At 47.9% G+C, this 24012-nt stretch overlaps 1 protein-coding gene across 3 annotated transcripts in view; it reads right to left on the bottom strand.

The window, feature by feature from the left end:
* Nucleotides 1-9493: 9493 nt before the first annotated feature.
* USP6NL (USP6 N-terminal like) overlaps nucleotides 9494-24012 on the bottom strand; it is a 178304-nt gene continuing 163785 nt past the window's right edge. For all 3 annotated transcript variants that reach the window (XM_046011723.1, XM_046011722.1, XM_046011724.1), the window contains one exon: nucleotides 9494-21094. In XM_046011723.1, the coding sequence (XP_045867679.1) occupies nucleotides 19686-21094 (1409 nt within the window). In that variant the 3' untranslated portion in view covers nucleotides 9494-19685. The remainder of the gene's footprint in view (nucleotides 21095-24012) is intronic.

Below are 24012 nucleotides of genomic sequence, written 5' to 3'. Positions count from 1 at the left end.
AATTACTTGTAATTATTCTAGACTAAAAAATAGTGTGTTCTGGAAGGGTTTTTTTTTACTCTCTTCCTACCATGCCCGTTAATAGCTCTAAAGAGGAAAGAACACGGCGCTGGTTTGGAGTCATGCGATCGGTGACAGCACGCTTCACGTCTTAAGAGGAGGTGGGCGAGAAGGATCTACCTTTAAAGAACTCCAATTACAGTAATTACCATTGTTACCAAAATTACTGTTTTTAAAAGCCTGAAGTCCTCTATCGGAGAACACTTCAGAAAGCTGTGGAAAAAACCCACATGACCAGCACGCTTAGGGAGAACAAAAGCCAAGCATTGTTTAAAGCGAGTTGCTTAAATCCTCCCATGCCTCCGTGCTGTGGTGGGAAGTTACCGTTCCTGAGAGCCTGTCATAGTTTCTTAAGTTTGCAAAGAGCTGTCAGCAATATTCCCAGGGTGGGAGGCCGACCGGCACGTGAGCGGAGCCGCACGTCTCCTTCCAGCACCTCCTGAACTTCTGACGGCGCCCACGCCAGGGCTCCTGTTCTGGGCCACGGGGCGGAAGGGCCACGATGGGCAGCGACAGGGGATGCCAGGAGGTAGTCCACATTCCATCTGGGATCACCTTTGCGCTCTTGGTATGGTGCCAGAAAGATCTAGATGCTGGTGGGGATGCTCTCAGATTCTGAGGACGAGGGCTATTTTTGTACATTTTCAGTGTGTTGCAGATGGATGTTTTCTGTCAAGAGCCCTAAAAACCTAACTACTAGGAACATAAAATTAATAAAACAAAGAAATATAAAATATGAGCTCCATGACATGGTTATCAGGCTCAACAGGCAAATACAAATTACTCTGTGCAATTGCTAGAACAGAGGCTAAAAGCTTCCCCCGCTGCAGACCCCTGGTCTGGGGCTACCCTCGAAGCAGCTCTGGTGTAGGACAGCGCATCCCGAAGTCATCGCTCGCCGACTGTCACCCAAGGTGGTCACGGGCACATGGTTCCGCTGGTCAAACGAGGTGCGGAAAATGCTAGATCTCTTTTTGGGCAATCATAATGCATGGGGGCAGGTAAAAGGCTCTGAAAAATCTGGTTTCAAAAGAAGCAAAACGCTCCCTTCCTTGAGCCCACCTTTCCAAATTTATTTCTCACTTTCTCTTTCTCTCTCCTTTTATTGGTGATTAACTTGTTCCCGCAGAGCACGTGCTCTATTCGCCCGACCACATCCCACTGATCCCACACTAAGAAATGCTTGCCTGGGGTCTGGCCTTACAGCAAGCCGGTCATAATGCCGGACCTGGACCCCAACGTGGAGAATCCCCAGGGTTGGCGGGTCTCTGCCAGCCTGCGTCGACCCCGCAGTGGTGATGTCTGGGCCCATCTGCAGACAATGCCGAACAGTCTAGGGGATCGCTCGTAGTGACAGTCAGGTTCCTCTTCCTCGTTCAGCAGCAGCCGATAGGAACCCCAGCTGTTAGCACTACTACGCTTTGGCAATGGCCTAGCATGCGGGGACACGGTGGTCTTCGGCAAATGTCCATGTGCAGAATAAAGTCAATCAAAGTAAGGAGATTGTGAGCTACGCTGGGGGACACCGACGCACCAGTGACAGCCTCTCTGTTTATCCTTCCCTGGGCTCAGTCTAGCGAGGCCCACAATGGCTTTTCCTAATTAGCTGGCGTCGGGCCAACATCGCCTGGCGCGATCAGTGTCCTTCCAGGAGGCTTCCGAATACTGCTCGGAAATACATTTGAACGCACTAAGCCTCCCAGCTCCCCTCTAACAAAACAATTAACCACAGTCCAATTTCCGCCATGGAACCCCACGTGCCGTCCACACGGGGGTCAGTAGCATGAGGGTCTGGTGGTGCCGGGCCTCACTTGCCAATGGCTTTAACAGTCGTGGAGACAGTTGGTGGCTGCCGCGGGTCTAGGGTACCACCGTCTTCCCCGGACAGGCCTTCTCCGCTGCTGTATCGTACATCAAAGCCACACTGAAGCCAAGGCCCCTTTCTTGGTACCTGCTCAGTCCCTACAGTTCCCTGTGTCCCTAACACTGTCTTGTACCCCTGTGGGATCACTGCTTCACAATCTACTCCGACACAAGAAATCGACACTCCTTGTCCACGTGTCCCCTTGTCCCTCCACACATCCGATGTCAATCTCCAGCCACTGCAGACACCAAGAGACTTTCCATTGACCCGGACATGCCTAGGAGGACCCCAGACTATGTCACAGAATTCTGGGCAGTAACAAAACGTGCCAGAAATTTCTTAAATACGCCCCCCAGCAAAAGGTGGCATCTGATTCCCCTTCCCGTGAAGAAGGGCCAGCGGGGGGCCTTGCTCCCGACAGACTGCAGCAGGAGAGATGGCTGCCTGTCTCCCACGGCAAGGTCAGAAAAGGGGGACAGCTTCCTCCTGATTGTCTCTATCTCTCTGGGGACACAGAGCTTTGGAACCCTGGGCTCCCACATAGGAAGTGTCACCATCTGGAAGACGCCATGCCGGAAAGACGACGAGAAGAGACCACATAGCGAGATGCCTGAGGATAAGGAGCTCCGGTTCTTTCCACCCAGGTGTCACTGAGCGCCCCCACCAGCTGCTCGTGAATGGGGTGAGATGATACACATTCATGGTTGTCTCAAGCCATGAGGTTTGGGGTGATCTGATACTTGGCCCTAGAGAACGAACGCACTCCTTGAGTGGGAAGCTGTTGGAGCCCTTTCTACTTCTCTTTTCCTCAGCACACACTGTTGGCCTCTTGGAGACTCCCCCAGCTAGAGGAGCTCACCTACAAAGGAACACCGGAGCACACCTGGTCTCGCGGACTTAGCCTTGAACTGCCTCCCCGCCCCATCGCTCATGCCGCTCGCCTCCTTGGGGTCGATTCCTACTTTCTGCGACACCTGCGGTTAGAAGCCCAGCGGCCCCTTGGTCGCTAACTGGAGCGCTCTGTTGTCTTGAGCTGCCAAGCTCAGCTCTCTCATGCACCCACCACGCACCTGGTGAGCCGCAGTCTCCCCTCTCTGGGCTCCTCCCCGCACAAGCGCGGAGCCCATCGGGTCCAGGCAGGGCCGGCTGGTGCCGACAACTTCCACCGGCCTCCAAGCTCCCTCACCCTCTGTTTGTGGAGCACCCACAGGCTCCAGGAGCAGAACGAAGCTGATGATCTCCCACTGTTCTGTAGACACGAGGAGAGAAAACTCTTCCTTTCATTAGCAGGGCGATGAGTCAATGGCAACCGGGAACTTGTGTAGCCGGGACAGAGAATTTAAACTGGAAAGATCTGCTTTTTGTGGTTGTAGAGACGCGAGTCCCTGTAAGGCTGCACGCGGCCACCACTGCCACTTTTGTCATCTCTAGAACACCGCTGGGAACAGCACTGCCATGAGGAGGACCAGATGCGGGGCTGACTATTGGAGATATTGGACGAGATACGTGGGGCGCTTCGCCCCATGCCTGGCGGGCAGAAGAGCTCAAGGAACGCAGGCTCTTCTTACTCTCAGGACAGCCTCTCTCAAGCTTAATGTGCCCTGCGCTGAGCTCTTGGCATTCCCTCCACGCTTCCCCCATCTTCCCCATCCCGGCTAAGGCTGTGTCATCCTTCAACTTACTCAGCTGAAAAACCCCAACACTGCTGGGGGGATGCCGTCTCCTTTCCTTCTCTCCCATTCCACATGCAACCGAATGGCAGTGCGTTTTGATTCTACCTTCAAAATGGACTCAGAACTGACCACGTCTCCCAGTGGCTGCTCTTACCCTGTCCAAGCTCTCATCACCTCCCCTCGGTTCCCGGCTGAGATGTGCGGACTCCTCTGTCTACTGGGATCCCCCTTCTCTGCGCCGCCCCGACCGGCTTTTCAGCCCACTGCCAGGAGGACTGTGGTCAAACAGAAGTCATGTCAACCTTTTTTCTCCAAATCCAGTGGTTTCTGACCATTCGCAGATGAAAGCCCATTCCTAATGACCTCAGGGTCTAATGACGTGGCCCTGTTCTGGACTTCTCTCTCCCATCGCTCTCTCACCACCATTCCTCTGACCCCGACCCCCAACACGTTGCTGGATTCAGCTTCTCCGGCCTGCTTTCGGTTTCTCAAGCACACCAGGCCCGCTCTTGCTTCAGGATATTTGCACTTGCTATCCCTTCTCTCTCAAAGACTCTCAACAAATATCTGAAGGGCTTGCTTCCTCGGCTTCTTCCAGTCACCTTCTCTGGGAGGTCTTTGCCAATCATCCTAATTACAATTGCAACCCCTCCCAACCCTCTCTGTGCGTCCCCTATGCTTTCCTTTTTGCCAGAGCCCTTCCCACGGTCTACCATACTATGTAGCGACTTTGCCTTGTTTCCCCTCCCGGCGTGGAATGGGAGCTCAGGAGGGTGTGGGGCCTGTGGCACACTGCTCGATTCCCAGCACCTCGAAACTGTGCCCAGTACGTGGCAAAGGCTCATTAAGCGTTCGTGGGGGGAGGAGGAGGGAATACAGCATATTGTTTCTTTGCCTCAAATGATGTAGGAAAAATCCAAGCTGATCCTTGTGGATCCTTGCCTGGTCTCTAAACTGAGATGGCGAAAACCTCTGTACGTCTTCAGTAGGTGAGGGAAGGATGGCGGCCCCTTGGGTACGTTTCCCTTCATGGTTCACTTGGTTGCAGGGGCAGCGGAATCACCATGAGCCTGTGGCTCCCCCTCCTGCTGGTCGCAGGCATCATCGCCATCTGCATGTGGGGCAGAGGTGACCTCTTCGATAACGACGCTCGCTCAAGGTGAAGAGCAGAGCAGTCAGAGGTCAAGTCTTACTCGGGGATGCTAGTTCTTAGGGGGGCTGTCTGACACAGTCTGTGGCCGGTCTCTGAGTCACTCAGGGTGGAGTGAGCATTTCCTGGATGTGTCGACAGCTTGGTCCATCAGAAAGCATGGGAGCTGTGGTCACGGTCCCATCAGCTCTGACACGGACCAGACCCATGGGCTCCCCGACCTGCTGGAGGCCCTCTACATCCAAGGAACGTGCCACGACCCATGAGCTGAGCTGCTCTCCACCTTCTCCGGAGGGTGACGTCGCAGATGTCTCAGAGAGCCCAGCGGTTTCAGACAAAAGCCACACAGGAAAACAGGAGGACAACTGAGGCCTTTGGCGGGGACAACCACGCTTTGATACAAAAGCTTTTTCTTCTTGCTTTTCTTATTCTCACTCATTCATTCTTTCCACAAATGCTTATTTAAGATCCACCTAGGTAACCGAAGTCGACCACGGAGCTTACCTTCAGAGAAGCCTCATTTCCCGCGTCCTTGACTCCATTTTCCCTTTTGGAGCGGTCTAGGCCGTGCCTCTCCCTGCGGTGAAGCGCGGGGCCTCCACCCGAGAAAGGCGACTGGCTCCTTGCCGGACGGTCCACAGAGGGGCTGCGGCAGTCACAGCCCTTGGAAGGCCCAGCTGCAATCTGCTGGCAGAGGCCGACATTCTGTAACCCCGGGTGCGTGACAAATGGGGCTGGGCAGCCCATCTGCATGCGAACTTCAAAAAGTACTTTCGGAAAAAGCAGTGGGGGGGCGGCCAGGAGAGCGATGACTAAAGATTTACTGCAGGCAAACGTGTCAGAAGCTCCGGGTTCGCAGGGATGGGTTTCTCAGAGTTGGCATCTAGCACGCGGCACGAGGCCCAGGCATAGCAGCTGGCATGGACATAGCTTTAATCGATAGCTTAATTTAGGAATTAGGTAGGTTATGACTTCCCAACGACAGCCTGCTGCAGCTGAATTGCATCATCTTTCCTTTCCGTAGAACACACATACGGAAGTAAAGGAGGGCTGGCTGTCCCACACCCAGACACTGTTGCTCGGACGGTCTGGCCTATCTGTGCGGATGAAAGGAAGAAAAATTTGCGTTAGGGAGGAAATGGCACCAGGTACTTCCTTCACTTGTGGGAAGCTGCCCCAGGAACCCCCCAAGGGCAATGGTTTACTCTTTCTTCTCAAGACTTGCTGGTCACCTTCCAGAGAGAAGCACCGTCTCCAATAGCCAGACCAGAGCCTCCAAAGGCTACAGGCCTGTAAGTGTGCAAAGACCCGGACGGAGAAGACACGCAGCCATCTCGCTGGTGTCCGTGAGCAGAGGCCAGCGGCTGTGTGCTTTATGAGCCACACCAGTCAGCGGCCTCAGGCCCCCAGCAAATGCGTGGCCCTCTGGCGTGGGTGGAATGGGGCTCGGGAACTTGAACTTCTTCCTGTTTCTCAGTGTGGTGTCCATCCAGCTGCATGAACGTCAGGTGGGAGCTCCTAAGGGATAGGGAATCTCAGAGCAAAGTACATTTCAGCAAGATCCCCAGGGCATTTCTGTGCACATTAAAAGAAAAAACTTAAGAATCAGTGACTTGGGGCGCCTGGGTGGCTTGGTCGGTTGAGTGTCTAACTTTGGCTCAGGTCATGATCCCCGGGGTCCTGGGGTCCAACCCTGCATCAGGCTCCCTGTTCAGCGGGGAGTCTGCTTGTCCCTCTCCCTGTCCCTCCATGTGTGCTCACTCATGCACGCTCTCTCTCTCAAATTAATAAATAAAATCTTAAAAAAAGATTTGGACAATAGAGAGGCAGTCCAGCTCCCAACTTAAAGCTGACCCTTTCCTATAAACTACCTTGAAACTATAAGAAGAGCAAGGTCTACGAAACACCTAAGCTGCTGGATTGAATATTAAGGTCAAAATCTGCAAGAGAAGTGACTCGGAAGTGGGGAGAATCTCGGATGCGGGAGGAGGTACGAAGCTTCATAGACTAGACAGGAGGGTGTGGGGAGCCCTGAAGGCAGACCAGGCTCTGTAATATTGCTGGTGGGCTGGGCTCCACGGACGGTGGCCTTCCCACTGTTGGGTACTGTGGAGTTGGGCATTGCCGAGTTTGGAAACCAGCAGTCCACGAAGCTAGGAGTCTAAGTCTTGCTGATCTCTTATGCCGCTGAAGCCCCTTACTTCTCACCCAAACCTCCAACTTTGCCACCCCCACGTGCATCATTGTCTGAGTCATTTCCAGGGAGGCTGGGGCTCTGGACCGCTTGGACAGGAAGCTGACGCCGTGTCATGGGCTCCTTGAAAGCCAGGCTGAGTGAGGACGTTCAATCTGTCGGTGGTGGGGAAGCTCTGAAGGTGGGTAAAGCAGGAGACAGACATAATCCGAATGGGCTTGACAGGTAGGATTTGAGATCGTGCGGCTGAGCAGCGAGTTGTTGCAATAATATGTCGGGTGTATTGAAGACTTCAAATAGGGTTGTTTGTTGTCTTTTTTTTTTTAAATTGGGAGTGTAGTGAGCAAAATGCCACTTTATTCTGATGGATACGCATTTATTCCCAGGGGCACATGGCAGGCATCCAGTAACACTGGGTTGAATGAATGAGTGTAGAGCGACTTAGCGATACCATTACACAGGCCAATCTACACGGAGCTGCAGTTAAACCTTGAATGTTAAGCGATTTTCACCCATATTAACTGGGCCAAAATACCGTTTCATGAACATTGGCGCCTGGGCTTGCTGGTTGGTTGGTTCTCCAAATGGCTGGGTTTCCGTCGGGCGAGGGCTCTCTGGCCGCAGGTAGGGCACACCCAGTCCACCTTCCATCTGCTGTGGGAAGGAGCCACGGTGGGGAAAGGTAAGTTCTGGTCCTTTGCTCAAGGTCAAGTCACTGGACAATTATGGGCTCGTTTCTTCACCTGTGAACTGCCCATTGCAAAAACGGGAAGCGCGTGAGGGGTTGAGCCCACCGCAGACAGGCTTCCTGGGCTTGGGCTTGGCTGTGGTCGGGCATTGAGAGGTGCTCTGACAGGCACACATGGGGGACGTGTGCTTGCTCAGGCAAGGTTCCTTTTGGCCTCACGTGTTCCGGTGAAGCTGCCGGGTGATGAGATTTGGGAGAGGTCCATTGTCTCTGCTTCTCACCAACATACTTCATGGTCAAAGTAACACCTGCTTTTCTTTGCATGAATTAGGATTTCCTCTATCAGCTTCCATTAGGTTCTACTTCTCCACGCTCTTGGCATATCTCCGATTTAACTCACACAGCACAGATTCCTTCTCAGGACTCTGATTAAACTTGCACACTCCATCTGGTGTTCCAAAAGCTGTTTCAAGCCCGGATTCCTTCTCTGAGCTTATTTGCCAACAACCTATCCATAAATTAATAGTTATGGTGTGTTTATTAGTTTCCGGGACTTCTAATAGCATATTGATTCTGGGCAGAAGCTTAGCATCTGGCTTGGCTAAAGAATTTAATTTTCTACAAACCACACAATCTAATCATATCATCTGGGATTGAAACAAACACTGATTCAGTGGCCTTTAAATGCTGATGTGTGCATCAGAGCTGAGCCATACAGTTTTCACCCTCTTGGAATGAGGTATTAAAAAGAAATCAATATATTACAAGGGTAAATATATTCAATGTAAAGAACATTTTTTTCCTGAGTTTATGCTTTCTTCTTTCATATGTGTTATAATATTCTTTAATGTATTTTTAATAAACCTATTGGAAAAATAAAAATGGACAGCCCTGTGACAGTGTCTCAGATCTTGGGGAATATTTTCTACTGACCCATAAAATCCAAAGGAATAGCATACCCTGGACTAATAGAGCATCCAGTCATATTTAAAGTATGGGACAAGTCCGGGCTCAAAACCTCCTCCATCCCTTTCTGGTACTAACAAACAGCGGCCACTGTTTCCCATCGGGGCCAGCCAGGGAGGAAGAGATTGGCTTCCCAGATGGGCTTTTAAATAGAAGCCCTTAAACCCAACACAGACTCGTGCAGCAGGAAGACGGTATGAGACATCTGACCTCCCCATGTTCCAGGTCTTCCTATTTCTAAGATTTCTGCCTTTCGAAAAATTTATTACTGCTTTTCTAAGGTTCACTCATGGGCATCACTGACCTTCAGCCTCAAAGGTAGAAATAAGAGTGCCCTTCCACCCCTAGGCTACCCCGAGCTCCTGGCCGGTGACCACCTGCTGCCTGCCGAGCTGTGGGCAGGAACATCTGTGATCTTCTTGCCCATCTCTTCCAGAGACCAGGAGCAAACAACACTGCTGAAGGGAAAGGAAAGAAGTCTGAGAGCCTCTCCATTGAGGACCCGCATTGCTGAGTTCCCCCCGAAGCCTTGTCATGTTCACTTTTGGTAAAAGCCTAAATGGTAGCCCCAGTTCTGCTTTGCTCCCACTTCCTAGTCCTGTCTACCTGGGACAAGCCCTGCCCCTTCTTAGGGGTGATGGCCCCTCCTCACCTCCCTGTCTTGCTTCAACTGATTCTTACATCCCACATTCTAAACCTTTCTTCCCTGTCTGTCCTAAAAGGCCCTAAAGCCTTCATGCAAACAAAACTTCCACGGCCCTCCTAGAGAGCCCACGGTTTCTAAACCAACAGTGAGCAGCCGCCATGGCCAGGGCACCCATGACCTTCACCACCACAAGGCTGAGTTGAGCAGTAGCCAGAAGCTGGAAAGGTAGCCAAGGGCTAAGTGAATACTGTTCCCAGCTGTTTTCACCGAGTGGTAAATCATGGACATCTCTCCACATCAATACATGTAAAGCCATCTGCATATCCTTAAAGGGTGAACAGTATTCTTTCATGTGGTTATACCAAATTTAATGCATGCTTTATTGATGGGCACCCAAGTTATTTCTCATTTTTCTCAATTACAAATGTTGGTGCAAGAAATATCCTTTCACATGTATTTCTTCCACTTGTATTTTTGTTCACGGTAGTACATCTGGACTGAAGATACAACATGTAAATGGAGACACTGGAAAGCGGGATGTTTGGGGGATGCAATTTTCCTCGCGCCAGCAGGGCGTGGACATCCTTTCCGCTGTCTTTGCCAATCACTGTTTCAATGTCAATTTCCTTAATTAGTGGGGATGTAGAACATGTTTAATAGCTTTGGACTTCTTTATCTGACCTTGTTGTTTAATATTCTTTGCCCACATTCCAATTGGGGGTACATGTCTCAAATTAAAAAAAGCTCTTAAAATATGAGTATCAGCCCTTTCCCCATCCAGACACATTCATCACTGAACACTTCGAAAGCATCTCTGTTCCAGGCACTGTGACAAGTGCGTCATCTGAATTAATCTTCAGGACAACCTGGTAGGGAATGCCTCATTTTCCCCATTTTGTTCACAAGACAGGTCCAGCAAGGCTGGTGGAAATGCTGAGACGTCTCCAAGTTCGTTTCCAGGCCCAAGTTTTTTCATTGCACCTCTCAAAACCTCTAAATAAAAATGCCTTAATATGATCTTCAGGTGGTTTCCTGGTATAGTAGGAGGATATGGGAGCTAGAAAGCTGGGTGGGGCCTGGAGAGAGTGGTATCTCCTTTCTTGCTCTGCGATCTGCTTTTTGCATGTTTTGTTCCAGTGTATTCTACACAATTGCCTTGTTGAGCTCTAGGTACGCAACCCTAAGGCCTGGGCCCACCCCAGGGGGATTGCAGTGTAACTGTCTGGGGGTGGGCCCAGGCATGAACACTTTCGGCAGCTTCCAGGTGATGCTTACTTGCAGCCATGGCCGGGATCTGCGGTCTCAGACCACCTCCATCGACTGTTCACGCTCTAATGCCCACGCATTATGGTGGAAGAAAGCGAGGCCTGGAAAGGGAACAGGACTTGCCCAAGATCACACTGCTCGTCAGTGGCAAACTCAAACTACAGTGCAGATTTGATGAACCCCAAACTGTGAATGCACAGGGCCACTGCTGTCCTCCCTTCTCCAAGGTGACTCCACTAAGGGCATGACTCGCAGGTGCGGACTGGCTGACAGCGTAGAACGTCCGCAGGGTCGGAGCTGCCCAGGTCAGTACTGGTTACACGGCTCTCCTGACTCCCCGGGTGGCACCGGGAGAACGGAGCCATCTTCCACGGTAACGTGCCGGCATCCTCTGCCCATCACTGTGCCTCTTTCCCCCCAGTGTCCAAGTCAGGCCGCGCTGCGTCCCGTGAGCCTCATCTTCTTGCTTGCCACCATCACAGGCCCTCCGTGTGCTGGGCGTGCCTCCTCCCGGGTCACTGCCACACGTGCAGGCCGTCTGTTGTAACCACGTAATTCCCATGAGCCTTCCCCACAACACTGCTCCCCGAGAGCGGGGACCTCTGGCCCTTGCTTACCACTGCTCTCCTGGCATTCGACTGGACACCCAGCACAAAGCAGAGAGGCCTCAGGCACTCTCCTCTTAGTGTCTGGGGCAGAACGCTTGACACACCCCCCTTCCCCACCTCCAGAGATTACCGAGCAGAAGCGGAGTCCCAGAGGGCCTTGCGATCTGCCCCAAGTCACACCATGGATTTGTGGCAGAGCTTAGAGACTCATTCACGAGTAACAGGACTTTGGTGAGCCGCAGCTCATCGCCGACTCCGAGCCAGCGGAGAGCAGCTCACCTCTCCGTCGTCCGCACGCCCACTCCTTCTGTACCATCCTCATCGGAAGACAGAAAGATATAAGCAAGTGCTCCACAACGTCGAGGATAGCGACGGGCAGCACTCAAGGGCTTTCTTGATACAGCGGGCTTTACAATGATCGTGCCAACTGGCCTCCAAGTTAAAGTGAAAACTCAGAATTACAGAAAGTTTCGTGATTGGTATTTTAATACTCATGAGTACATCAAGTAGCAAACTGGAATAAAACCAAGGACTGCCTTGTACAAGAGCTGGAGTGTTTGAACGGTCAAAGCTCATTTCCAACTAGCATGACTTTTTTCTGTGTCAGTACCTCCTGACCCCGTCCCCACCTTTACCCATCAGGCCCTCCAGCTCCCATTCAGCCTGTCCTCCCATGCTCGTGGAAGCCTCCGGAGAGAGCCACATCGCCTCCCACTTGTGTCTGCCAACCCCGCCGTCTGAGTGAGGCAGGAGTAATGACAGCAGATGTCAGATGCAAATTCTCTTCAGTCCCAGTCACCAGGCTATCCTGCTGCCGAACGTTTCCTTCTGGAAGTCTCGTTCCTCCAACCATGACCCTCTTCTCTGTCACATTCACGTTCCGGCTGGTCTATGTCTGCACTCCTCACCAGACTCAGCTCCAGGACGTCAAAGCCCATGTTCTTGTTCCTAAACTTCACATGGTTGTGGCATGTGATTATAGATCACATTTGAAATTATCACTGTGTGACAAGGCTGTGCTGAACACTTCATACGAAGTAACTCATTCAACTCACAGCTCCGTAAAATGAAGACCAGTCGTCTTCTACAGAGGAGGTGGACCAGAGCACCGCCCCCCAAGGACGAGGACCGTGTTGCTGTGTTACAGCCCAATCACACCACCAATGCCAAGTGCAGGCTCGAGCCTGTCTGGCTCCAAAGCTCACGGGTCAGTCACTGGGCGCTGAGCTCTCGCAGAAACCATCCGTGAGCGCTCCCTCAGAGTCCTGCACACACTCCTTTCTCTCTGGCACCTCTTAAATGTCAGCGCCCCCCACCTCCCCATCCTTAGCTTGCTCATCTCCCTAGACAAGCACTCTCACAGCTTTACCTCCTACGTGCTGGCAAGCAAGTCCCAAATCTCCCTGAACGGTCAGCTGTCTGTCAGACACCACCATCTGTCAATCCCTTATTCCTCACATTCTACATGTCAAAACATGTCATTTTCTCACTAAGTCTGAGCCTGCTCCCTCTTCTGAGCTCTGTCTATCAGATGGCGGGCCCCCGATCAGGCCCACCACCCAACCTGGGCACTGCAGAACTCGACCTTATCACTTGCTCTCCCCTCGCCAGTATCGAATGACGGGGAAGCACATGGGCTCCGCAGGAAACAATCCATGCATGAGAGCAAGAAAAATAAAATACTCAGGGACAAAAGAAGTGCAAGACATACTAAAGCCACAAAATGTTGCCAAGAGCAATTAAAGATGAAAATAGACGTAGAGACTATGTCTACGGCTTGGAAAACTCAACATTGTTAAGACGGCATTTCTTCCCAGGCAGATCCATGGAGTCAAAGTAACACCTACTAAAAAATCCCCGTTTTTCGTCTTTTTTTTTTTTCCCAAACAATGACAAGCTGATCTTAAAACATATATAGAAATGCAAAGGACCCAGGGTAGCAAAACACATTTGGAAAAGAACAAATTTGAAGGAGGTACACTTTCTGATTTCAAACCTTAAAATAAACACTTATAAATATGGTCAAATGAGTTTGACAGAAGTACCAAGGCACCCAGTTCAAATGGAGAAAGCATGGTCTCTCTGTGACACATGACATTCCCATGAATTTAGGTCCTTACCTCACACCATACACAAAAATTCATTCAAAATGGCTCATAAACCCACATGAACAACTAAAATTATGAAACTTCTTAGGAGAATAAAACAGGAGAAAATCCTTTGTGACCTTGGGCTAAGCAGAAAGATAAAATACTGAAAGCATGATTCGTATAGAAAAAAAACTGAAAAAATTGGACTTCATTAAAATTAAAAACATTTGCACCACAGAAGAGACCATAAGACAGACTTGGAGAAAATATTTACAAATCATGTCTTATAAAGGACATGTATCCAGAATATATTAAGAATCTTACTACTCAATAATAAGAAAATAATTCAAAAGTGAGCAAAGGATCTGAACAGACATTTCCCCAAAGAAGATACAAGAATGGTCCATAAGTACATGAAAAGGAGTTTACCATCATTGGCTCTTAGAAAAATTCAAATCAAGGCCACAAGGAGCTCTCACTAGAATGGCTATAATAAAAAAAAAATAGAAAATAACACGTGTCGGTGAGGATGTGGAGACATTCGAACTCATACAATGTTGATGGCGATCTAAAACGGTGCAGACACTTTGGAAGAGAGTCTGGCACTTTCTTAAGAAGTCAAACATAAGCTTACATAAAAGCCAGCAACAGCCCAAGGGAAATGAAACCATGCCCCCACAAAGACTTGGACACAAATGGTCACAGCCGCATGCAAAGACAACCCACATGTCTACAACTGGCGGAGTGAACGAACAAAACATGAAGTAGCCCCACGCAGCAATAAACAGGAATTCCTCACGCACCCTACGACACGCAGAACCCTCAGAAGTGTTACGCTAAGTGTGAAGTCAGATGCAGAAAGCCACAGACTGCCTGATTCCATGTGTACGAAATGTCCAGAAAAGGCAAACCAGGGAGAGAGAGGAAGCGGCTTCGTGGTTGCCCGAGGCTTGGGGCAGGAGTGGAGCTGGATCGCTGACGGGTGTAAGCGATCTTTTGTAGGTGATGGAAATGTTCTGAAATTGGTTTGCTCTAAGGGTTGCGCAGCTGTGTAAATTTACTAAAAAACCCTTGACGTGTATGCTAACATGGGTGAGCTGTATGACAGGTAAACCAAAGCCTCTGAAAACTGCTGGGCTGGGGAGGAAGCAGAGGTCTCGACTTAGACCCTGTGGACCGAAGTCCCAGCTGACGCGGGCTGGCTGCGTCACAGGGGGCCAGTTGCCTCAACCACGTTGCCCCAGATGAACAGCGGCTTAGAGGGCAAAACCCTCACGGAGGTAGGCTGAGAATTCAGTGAGTTAATGCAGGGTCAGTGTTTCGGCACAGGGCCGGACACACAGCGAGCACTCAGTAACATTCACTGTTTTTGTTATTATGATTATCATGATGACATTCAAACAATTACCAAGTTGGGCTAACTTTTCTCAGTAATTGTCAAGTTAATCCCCTTTTCTCTGAAACTGCTTCCCTCATATTCCGTACCACCTTGGGCATGAACACTTGCTGCGGTCTCCCTAACTTCCTCCAGGCTCGCTCCCTCGCTCTTAGACTCCACAGATCCCCCAACGAGCGGGAACAGGCCACAGAACACCGGCTTCCGGGGTCTAGTTCAATGGCACGGAAGGCCCCTGCCAGACAGTCTCTCTGTGAAACACTCCACTCCATCGGCACACACACATCACAGCAGCAAACGCCCCCCTACGTATCATGCAGGTGCTAACGCCATATGCCCTCCGCAGCCGTGTCCCGGCCCTCCCTTCCCTTTGTCTGTCTGTTCTACTAATCCTCAGGCTCAGTAATGGAAGCAACTCCCCAGCCAGCCTCCACTGCTCCTTCTGAGGTGCGGCCTTCCCATGCCTGTGATAATCACCTGCGCATGTCTCCAAAACGGAACCGAGGCACACAGCTTAAAGAATGTGTCTCCCATCTTGAAGCGTGAGCCTAGCACAGTCCCTGAAACAGCTAGGATATTGTAGGTGCTCAATAAAATGCCGCCTGGCTGGGTGAATAAGCAGACCATGCACATTTTCTCAGCTGCTCAAATAGGGAAAATGCACTTAGGTTTACAAATAGCTCAGGTGTGTTTTTAGCATGTCGCTTAAGGAAAAAGACAGAGGTTGTCCAGGAAAATGGAAACCTTAGTAAGGCTCTACCTCGTTTGAGGCACTACCGTAAGCAGTAATGAGAGAAGGTACAGGGTCATGCCACCTTCCATTTGAAGCCATTTATGCTTTCCAGAACTGTCGGTAGTTCATCAAAATTTACAGAGATGGCTGGTAACATGAATCTTTCCAGTGGAATTTTTCCTAAATTACCTGAAATCAGAGTTTCTAAATCTGAAATTGATCTGTTAAGAATTTTTGAGACAGTTCATAGTGGGAATCTAAGACAATCAAAATCAAATTTAGAGGGACTTTTTTTTTTTTAAAGCGTTTTGCTGGCTGAATGGGGAAAAAAATAATTAGCTGATGTCTGGGTTTTATCCCAGAGATTCTGATTTAAGTGGCCTAAAGAAGAAACCAAGAAGAACCTTTTTTAAGTTCCCCAGATAATACTAAAGAGTAGCAAGGGCTGAGATGCACTCCTATGAAATCTAAAATGTGTTCCTTTATGCCTCATTGTTCTTATGTATAAAACAGTGGCAGTTAGGCTTGGATTTATGGATAACTGAAAATCCTTCTGAAAGTACAATTCATAACTAAATGTTAAGTGGAGTCCTTTCTTTTTATTCTCACTACCATGGGTCACTGAAAAAATAAAGTCTGACTTATTAAAACCACCTGATCGATAAGCATTAATATCCATATTACAGAGGGACATTTAAAATCCATTATAATCCATCACAGGATTTTTTTTTTAAAAAAGATCCCCAAACTGTAATCTTAATTAACCCACAAACAAATGCATACTAAAAATAAAAGTGTGAGTCGGAAAGATAACTGAGAGTAATAATATTTCCAGAAGACTGAGCCGTAGGTCCTCTGTGAATAAATCCCTATTTGTGGGCATGGCATGTTTTTCTCTAGTCATGGATATGAAAGGAGATCTCAGCAAAGTATTGAAGAGGTACTATTTCCGTGCTTGCATTTCAATGGGCCCTGGGGGAGAGATCTGAAATGACAAATACAAAACTTCACTGTAAGATTACATTGAGTATGACATAAAATTTAGTATTAGAATCTCCTTAAAATGAAAAAAGTTAAAGCAATCACACCACATCCTGTAAACATCTATTTTTCTTCTCCTGAAATGTCCTATTCAATCTTTTTTTCAATTCTTCCAGGAAACATTCTATCATTGCCACTGAGGGGGATCAGGGCCCATTACCCCAAAATACACCACTTTGGCATAGGAACGATTTTGAGCTGAAAGCATCTGAGTTCCTGAAATTGCTTATCTGCCCGAAAGCAGAGCTTCCCCCCAAAATTCAGCTGTCATAAATCCCCTCCGCGGGCAACTGTGCTCTCTCCAGGCGCCGCACCCAGACCCTGCCACACACTAGCACACCGCCCATCACTTCTCCTAAGGGTCCACTGATCTTTCCAAACAGTCCCGGGCTCTCCCATAAGTGCCCTTCTCCTCCTCCCTCTCCCTGCTAAGTTAGGTGCGCCGACCCCACATCCGACCCTTCCCTGAGTTGCTGAGGCCTGGGCGCCATGTGAATGCAGGAGGCCCCCGTTAATAAGCTGCTATTTTTCTCTCGTTGATCTGCTTTCGTCAGACCGTTTACAGGGCCTGGCTGGAGAACCCAGCAGGTGGAGGAAAAAATAATTTATTTTCTTCCCCTACAATACTTTGATATCTGACTTTACATTTATGTATATACATCTCTCTCAGCTTTAAACACCTATTTTTTTTTTAAAAATCTGGCTAAAAAAAAAAAAATTAGTACCCAAAAGAGTCAAAGTTTTAAAACCCTTGGAGACTCTGGGGGTAGCCTCTCTAACATTTCAAACTAAATATTAAAACAAAAACCATACCGGGGCATCTGGGTGGCTCAGTGGGTTAAAGCCTCTGCCTTCAGCTCAGGTCATGATCCCAGAGTCCTGGGATAGAGCCCCACATCAGGCTCTCTGCTCAGCAGGGAGCCTGCTTCCTCCTCTTTCTCTGCCTGCTTGTGATCTCTGTCAAATAAATAAATAAAATCTTTAAAACAAAAACAAAAACCATACCAAAGTGCTCATCGTGCGAGGCAAGACCGCTGTGAAGAAGGGGGTGAATAAGGACAAGGTACTCACAGTGCCCGCAGCTGTCAGTGACCAGCCTCTTCCACGGGGCCTCACCAAATACAGGTGATCCCAGTTAACCCACTTTACCAATACAAGTTCATCTTTCATCACCATTCCGTTATTTATCTTTCACCAAAAGATAAGTGTGAAAGACTAAAGTTGTACGGTGGCAAAAAAAAGCTCCAACTAAATTTTCCTACTTGGAAAACAAACAGAGAGCTACATTTTATAGTGGGGAAGACTGGAAATACATTATTGCTATTAATAATGGCAGATAAAATAAGGAAAGGTAATGTAGTTCTAAATACAGTGCTCCTAGAAATTAATAAAGCATTTAACATACAACTGTGATGTATAAAGTCACGTAGGCAAACACTGAGCACATCGCCTCAATTAGAAGAAAATTAGCTTAGAAGCATCCGAGATGGAGAGCATTTCTGCATATGAAAAAAAGCACATGAAAGACACAAAACAAAATATACTTATTACTTTTAGCATGTTAAAAACAATCACATCCAAAAAAGTATACAGATAAAAATGTCATAGATGACATAAGAAAATAGTGTGTGTGTATATATATATTTTGCATATATATATATATTATATATATAAATCTACAGTATTTACCACTGTTGACATATATATTTTGGAGCAGCTCAGATGCTGCTATCATATCCTAAATTATACAGCTTGGTTTATTACAAGTCACAGAATCATGGTTGAAAAACTGGAACTGACATCCTCAGCTATCCGTCTGATGTACAATTCTTTGTAAGCCTCCACAGGATCTGAATGGAGGCCCAGGGAGAGCGGGGTTTCGTGCGTGCTTCAGCAGAGAGCCGAGCTGCTAACACACGGCCATTTGTTTTGCTGTTTAATAACATCATTACCAAGTTGATTAAAATTACATTAGACTCATTATATACATAAAAAATATTGTCACATTCACTAGCTAAACAAATGTTACTCTCATCTGAAAAGACATACTTCGGTACCTTGAACGTTTAAAGCCCCAACCTGCAAGCAGAAGAGCCCGTGGTGTTAGGTTTTCTACTCTGGTCCTTGTCCAAACACGAGGAAAGCATGTTGAAAATAAGCTCTCCAATTAAACACAAAGTCAGACTTTCTGGGGATGCCTAAAACTATCCCTGTGTTTTGGTAACTGTAGTGTAATAGACTGTTTTTGAAAGACGTTGCTAAATTTTTAACCATGAACCTGAATTTGTTCTCATTGCAAAAGAAAAAAAAAAGGAGATTTTTAGAAGTATGAAAGTCACACTATTTTTTTTAAAGATTAAAACCTTAGACTCCTTACTAATAATGAGGATCATTTCTTACAAGTTTACACAATGATAATTTAATGGCCTTAGTGCAGCAATATCCCGTGATTACCACCTTTAAAGAAAGAGTGCCAGGAAAAGCTCATGTAAGTGCCTGCAGGAATTTACAGGGCAGAAGAAAGAAGCGACCACAGCAGTAAGCCCGCTATCAAACCGTGTCAAAGGAGCCTGTTCCGTGCCCCAGTGTTTAAGCACCATTCAGTGGTGAGCTTTTCTCTCCAGCGTCTTTAATTTTCAGAAGGAAAGAAAATGGCCGCAACCGCAGAGGAGCCGAACGAAGCCGGGGCAAACCCCGACGGCACTCTAGGACCGGGGTGAAAAATATAAGGGAGAAAAAGAAAAAAACAAAAACAAACAAACAAAAAAACTTGGCTGAAAGACAAGTTAAGGAAAGGAAGAACAGTAAATTATTCCATGGATGTAGATTAAAATGAATTTTTTTAACGTTTCTTTAGTTCTGTGTTCAAATGTGTGTGCATGGAGGCTTTTTGGTGTCTACTGAAAGACACGCACACTACATACAGCCTTGAAAGTATTCTACAGAGTTTCTCCGTGCTCTGTAACGTTACTCAGACCAGGATGGGCTAATGGTGCAAAAATGCTCAGGTTCTGGAGGAAGATGTAATTGAAACCGAGGCCTGAATTATCATTATGTGTGCAGCCCTAAATGCTATTGCTATGTTTGTGTTGAATGCCATAGGTTCAGTGATGCTGCAGTTTAAAAATGCTCATCACAAACCGCATCTACGTGAGGCCGAAAGGCTCCTATGCATTCTTAGTGTCAGCAGACGCCGGACCTGTCCAAGATGTTTACAATAGTATAAAATACTGCTTTGGCAATTATAAACATAGCAATGTGGTTTCAAATGGTTTCTGTTCTCCTGTCTTTACCAAGTAGAGATAAATTCTCACAGCAACACTGATTCTTGAATAGAAAGTCCATCCCGATTTCTGTAGTGGTACACTGGAGGGGGGGGCCCTGAATACTGACAGCCAGAGGAGCCGGCGTCTTCTAAGCCTGGGGAAGTTCTGTATCGCACTGGACTATCCACTGAAACCGCCGGCAGGCTGTGGTCCTGGAAGGGAACGTGCTGAAAGGTGGAATATTTTGGTAAGTTGCTCAAGTGGCCCCGGTTAGCGTCTTGAGTCCACAACGGTCCATGAGTCTCGGGTCTGTAGGTGTAACTAACTTCCGACCACTTTCTGTTCTCCGGCAGATAATCCACTGGAGGAATGATGAACTGTCCATTCTTTGGCGACTCTGGATTGCCTGCATATCCCCCGGCGCCAGGATCAATGGGAAGGACTTCTATGCGGCTGGAGGGCAGCACGACCGGGAGCGGGCGGCCGGGCGACTTCTCTGGAGAAATATTGACTGAAAGAGTCGAACCATAAGGTCTCCGGGAAGGATGCACCTGAGTCCCCTGGGTAGACGGCGGAGATGCGAAGCTGCTGTTAGCCGCAGGGATGTGTCTGGGAGAACTGCCGTGGTAGACGGGGGGGCTACTGTAGGACGGTGGGAGCATTGTCCTGCGGTCCTCTCCGTCCCACGGAGGTGGGTATTTTGAGTAACCTGCAGGCTGCACTTTAAAAGTAAACTTGTTTGATACTCTCGATGGACTAGAACTTGGCTCCACATACTTCCTGGGGCTGTGAGAGTAAACCACGTTCCGTGGACTTTGGGAGTAGGCTCTTTCCAGTGCCTCTTCGATAGAAGCGCTGTTGTCATTTTCAGGTACGTTGTCGTACTGGGACGCGTTAGAGCCCCGCTTCCCTTCATCAGCATCCAAAACCTTCATCTTTTGCCTCACGTTTGATACCCGAGGGTCAGCAGAACTCGGGATGGAAACTGTGAGTGCGGGGTGTCCTGACCTATTTTTGCCTTCGATGGCGTATTTGGCAGTTTTTTCAATAGCTGAAGTATCTGACGGTTTGTTCCACTTGGGCACAAATTCCTTCCTGGTATTGGACGTGGCGTTGCTATTCTGGTTAGCAGCTGCATGATTGTACTGCCTGGAGCTGTCTTGTGGACCTGATGGAAGTTTTCTTTGAAGATCTGCTTCACCTTGAAGCTTTTTACTGTCTTCATCTTCTGATTTCCGTCTCAGCGCCCTTACTCGTTCTGGTGTACCAATCCTACTCGCATGGAGAGGCGAAGGCTCGTGCTTTTTGTGAGGAGATGAGCCGCTTCCTCTTCTGCTGCTCATATGGGGACTTGGCCTGCCCACACTTCTCTGTCCATTGCTCAGGTGACTGATGCAAGCAGATTCAGGCGGCAGCTGTCCCAAAGGTTTCTTTGGATACTCATCCTCTTTCCCTAAAGAGAAAAGCAGATTCATAAGTAAAACAGATACAGGAGTAAATGGTATCAAATGTAAGAACCACAACAGAACAACTGCATGCTTTTCGTACATGCACTCGCACACATATCTACATGCCACAGGATTGTACGGGTTTAGAAGAAGCGCTATTCATTTTTTTTTAAAGATTTTATTTATTTATTTTACAGAGAGAGAGAGATCACAAGTAGGCAGAGAGGCAGGCAGAGAGAGAGGGAAAGCAGGCTCCCCGCTGAGCAGAGAGCCCGATGCGGGGCTCAATCCCAGGACCCTGGACCACGACCTGAGCTAAAGGCAGAGGCTTATAATCCACTGAGCCACCCAGGCTCCCCTAGAAGCAGCATTATTTAGAGAAACTCATATTAAAACACAGCAAAACTCAAAATCTTTTTATATGGCAGGCAGGTGGAAATATTTTATGAACTAACAAGTAAGGTTTATACAATGATCAAACACATGATTCTTAGGTTTTCTTAAGATCTATTGTTGCTGGGGCGCCTGGGTGGCTCAGTGGGTTAAAGCCTCTGCCTTTGGCTTGGATCATGATCCCAGGGTGCTGGGATCAAGCCCCGCGTCGGGTTCTCTGCTCAGCGGGGAGCCTGCTTCCCGCCCCCCCCCCACTATGCCTGCCTCTCTGCCTACTTGTGATCTCTGTCTGTCAAATAAATGAATAAAATCTTAAAAAAAAAAATCTATTTTTACTTGCTTTTTCAAGAATGCAAAGCTGATATTCATTCTCTTTTTATTACCCAACACTCATGCAGGTCAGTAGTTCAATGTCTTACCATTATACTACTTTTGCTTTAATCTACCTCAACTAAAATGGTTTTGAAATCAGTAAAAACTCTATCAACTTTAGGCAGGTCTGAAAAATTGAAAAGGCAGGGGATAACCAACTGTAGTCTCAACGTTGTCCCAAAACAGCTTATTATTTACTATTATTATTATTCTCTCAAGTACCTGCCAGAGGATAACTTCATGATAAAAAGAAATAATACTCCATCTCAAAGTTAGTAACTCTAAAATATCCTAGTGCAAATGCAAAAAAGGAAAAAAAAATTAAAAAAAAAGAAAGAAAATCATACTACTTTTAGTTTTACATTGTACATAATGAACATCAGAAAATTAATGAAGGAGGCGCGTGGATGGCTCAGTGGGTTAAAGCCTCTGCCTTCGGCTCAGGTCATGATCTCAGAGTCCTGGGATTGAGCCCCACATCGGGCTCTCTGCTCAGCCAAAGAGCCTGCTTCCTCCTCTCTCTCTGCCTGCCTCTCTGCCTACTTGTGATGTCTGCCAAATAAATAAATAAAATCTTAAAAAAAAAAATTAACGAAGAACTAAAGGAAGGTACAATAAACTGGTCATTCGGTAAACAGTTTTAGGATGTTCAGGCTCACGACTTTGATTCAACACAATACTTGAAGTCCTAGCCACAGTCACACAAGAAAAAGGAATAAATGGCATTCAAATTGGCAAGGAAGAAGTAAAACTGTGACTATCAGCAGAGGACAAACCCAGACAGATTCTTCACTGCAGAGAACAAAGTGCTGGCTCCCACAGGGGAGGCGGCTGGGGCACGAGTGCCGGGATTACGAGCACATTCGTTACGGTGCGCACGGAGTCACACACGGCCCTGCGGACACTATACACCTGAAGCTAATGTAGCACTGTAAGGTAACTCTACGGGAAGTAAAATACAGAACTTCAAAGAGTTTAACAAAATTAAAAAATGGAAAATATTTATAATGTAGAGACCCAGTAAATCTCGTCCTGAAGAAATGACAGACTTCGTTTGTAAACATTCCATGGTTTAAAATACATTTTTCACATATCACAGAACACGAGTCTACTTAACAGCATGTTGCTGCTCTCTCCGTGTACGCGCCCACCCACCGCCCGTAACACTGACGGGGTGAGCTCGGCTTTAGGAACTGTGCGTCCATGAGACGTGAGCAAATAGACACGGTCTTTATTTTCACGTAGCTCACGGTCTGGATGATGATACTTTTGTCATGTACCCGCATAGCGTACTTCTAAGATATTTTTTAAAAAATATTCAGTGAACTTTTCTTTGGGGGGATGGAGAACAGAGAATCATGAAGAAACAATATCCTTTAAGGAGTTTAGCTATGGGAATCAGAATTATTAAGCTAAAAATGACCTTTGTGCTCTCTTCTTTTTCCTTTTTTTCTAAGTAGGCTCCATGCTGGGCTGGCCATGGAGCCCAGTGCAGGGTTTGAGCCCACGATCCTGAGATCAAGACCTGAGCTGAGGACCAACAGTTGGAGCCCCCCCTGGCGCCCCTACCTTTGTGCTCTTCTAATCCAGTAGTCTTTACACATTTTAAAAGCAGACCCTTTTCTTTTCACACCAAATTCCATATGAAGCCCCAATATATAGAGAAAATATAAACACAGCTGCTCTGATCAAAGTGGAAAGTCACCCCTTTTTCCTCAGCTGGGCAGCTGCGCAGAGTCCGAGGGCTGGACAGCTAGTTCTGCCTGTAGTTTAGAGGTGGGAAGCCGAGTCTCAGAGCAGCCGGGAGATCTCTCTCTCTTTTTTTTTTTTAAACATTTTATTCACTTATTTGACAGAGAGAGCATAAGCAGAGGGAGAAGCAGGCAGAGGGAAAGGGAGAAGCAGGCTCCCCGTTGAGCAAGGGAGCCTGATATGGGGCTCGATCCCAGGATCCTGGGGCCATAACCTGAGCGGAAGGCAGATGTGCCGTGATTGAGCCACCCAGGTGCCCCCCGTTGTGATCTTTTGTGGCAGACACTGAATGAGAACCAGGACCCAGTGGTTTCATTCCAGCTCTGCCATTTATGTCCATTAATTAAACTCCAGAGATCCTTTTGATGATTTTAACTGAACCTAACTTTACTTTGGCAATACTTGT

The sequence above is a fragment of the Meles meles genome, chromosome 7 (assembly GCF_922984935.1).
Source record: "Meles meles chromosome 7, mMelMel3.1 paternal haplotype, whole genome shotgun sequence".
NCBI classification, from domain to species: domain Eukaryota; kingdom Metazoa; phylum Chordata; class Mammalia; order Carnivora; family Mustelidae; genus Meles; species Meles meles.
This window is presented reverse-complemented; position numbering and strand designations above follow the sequence as displayed.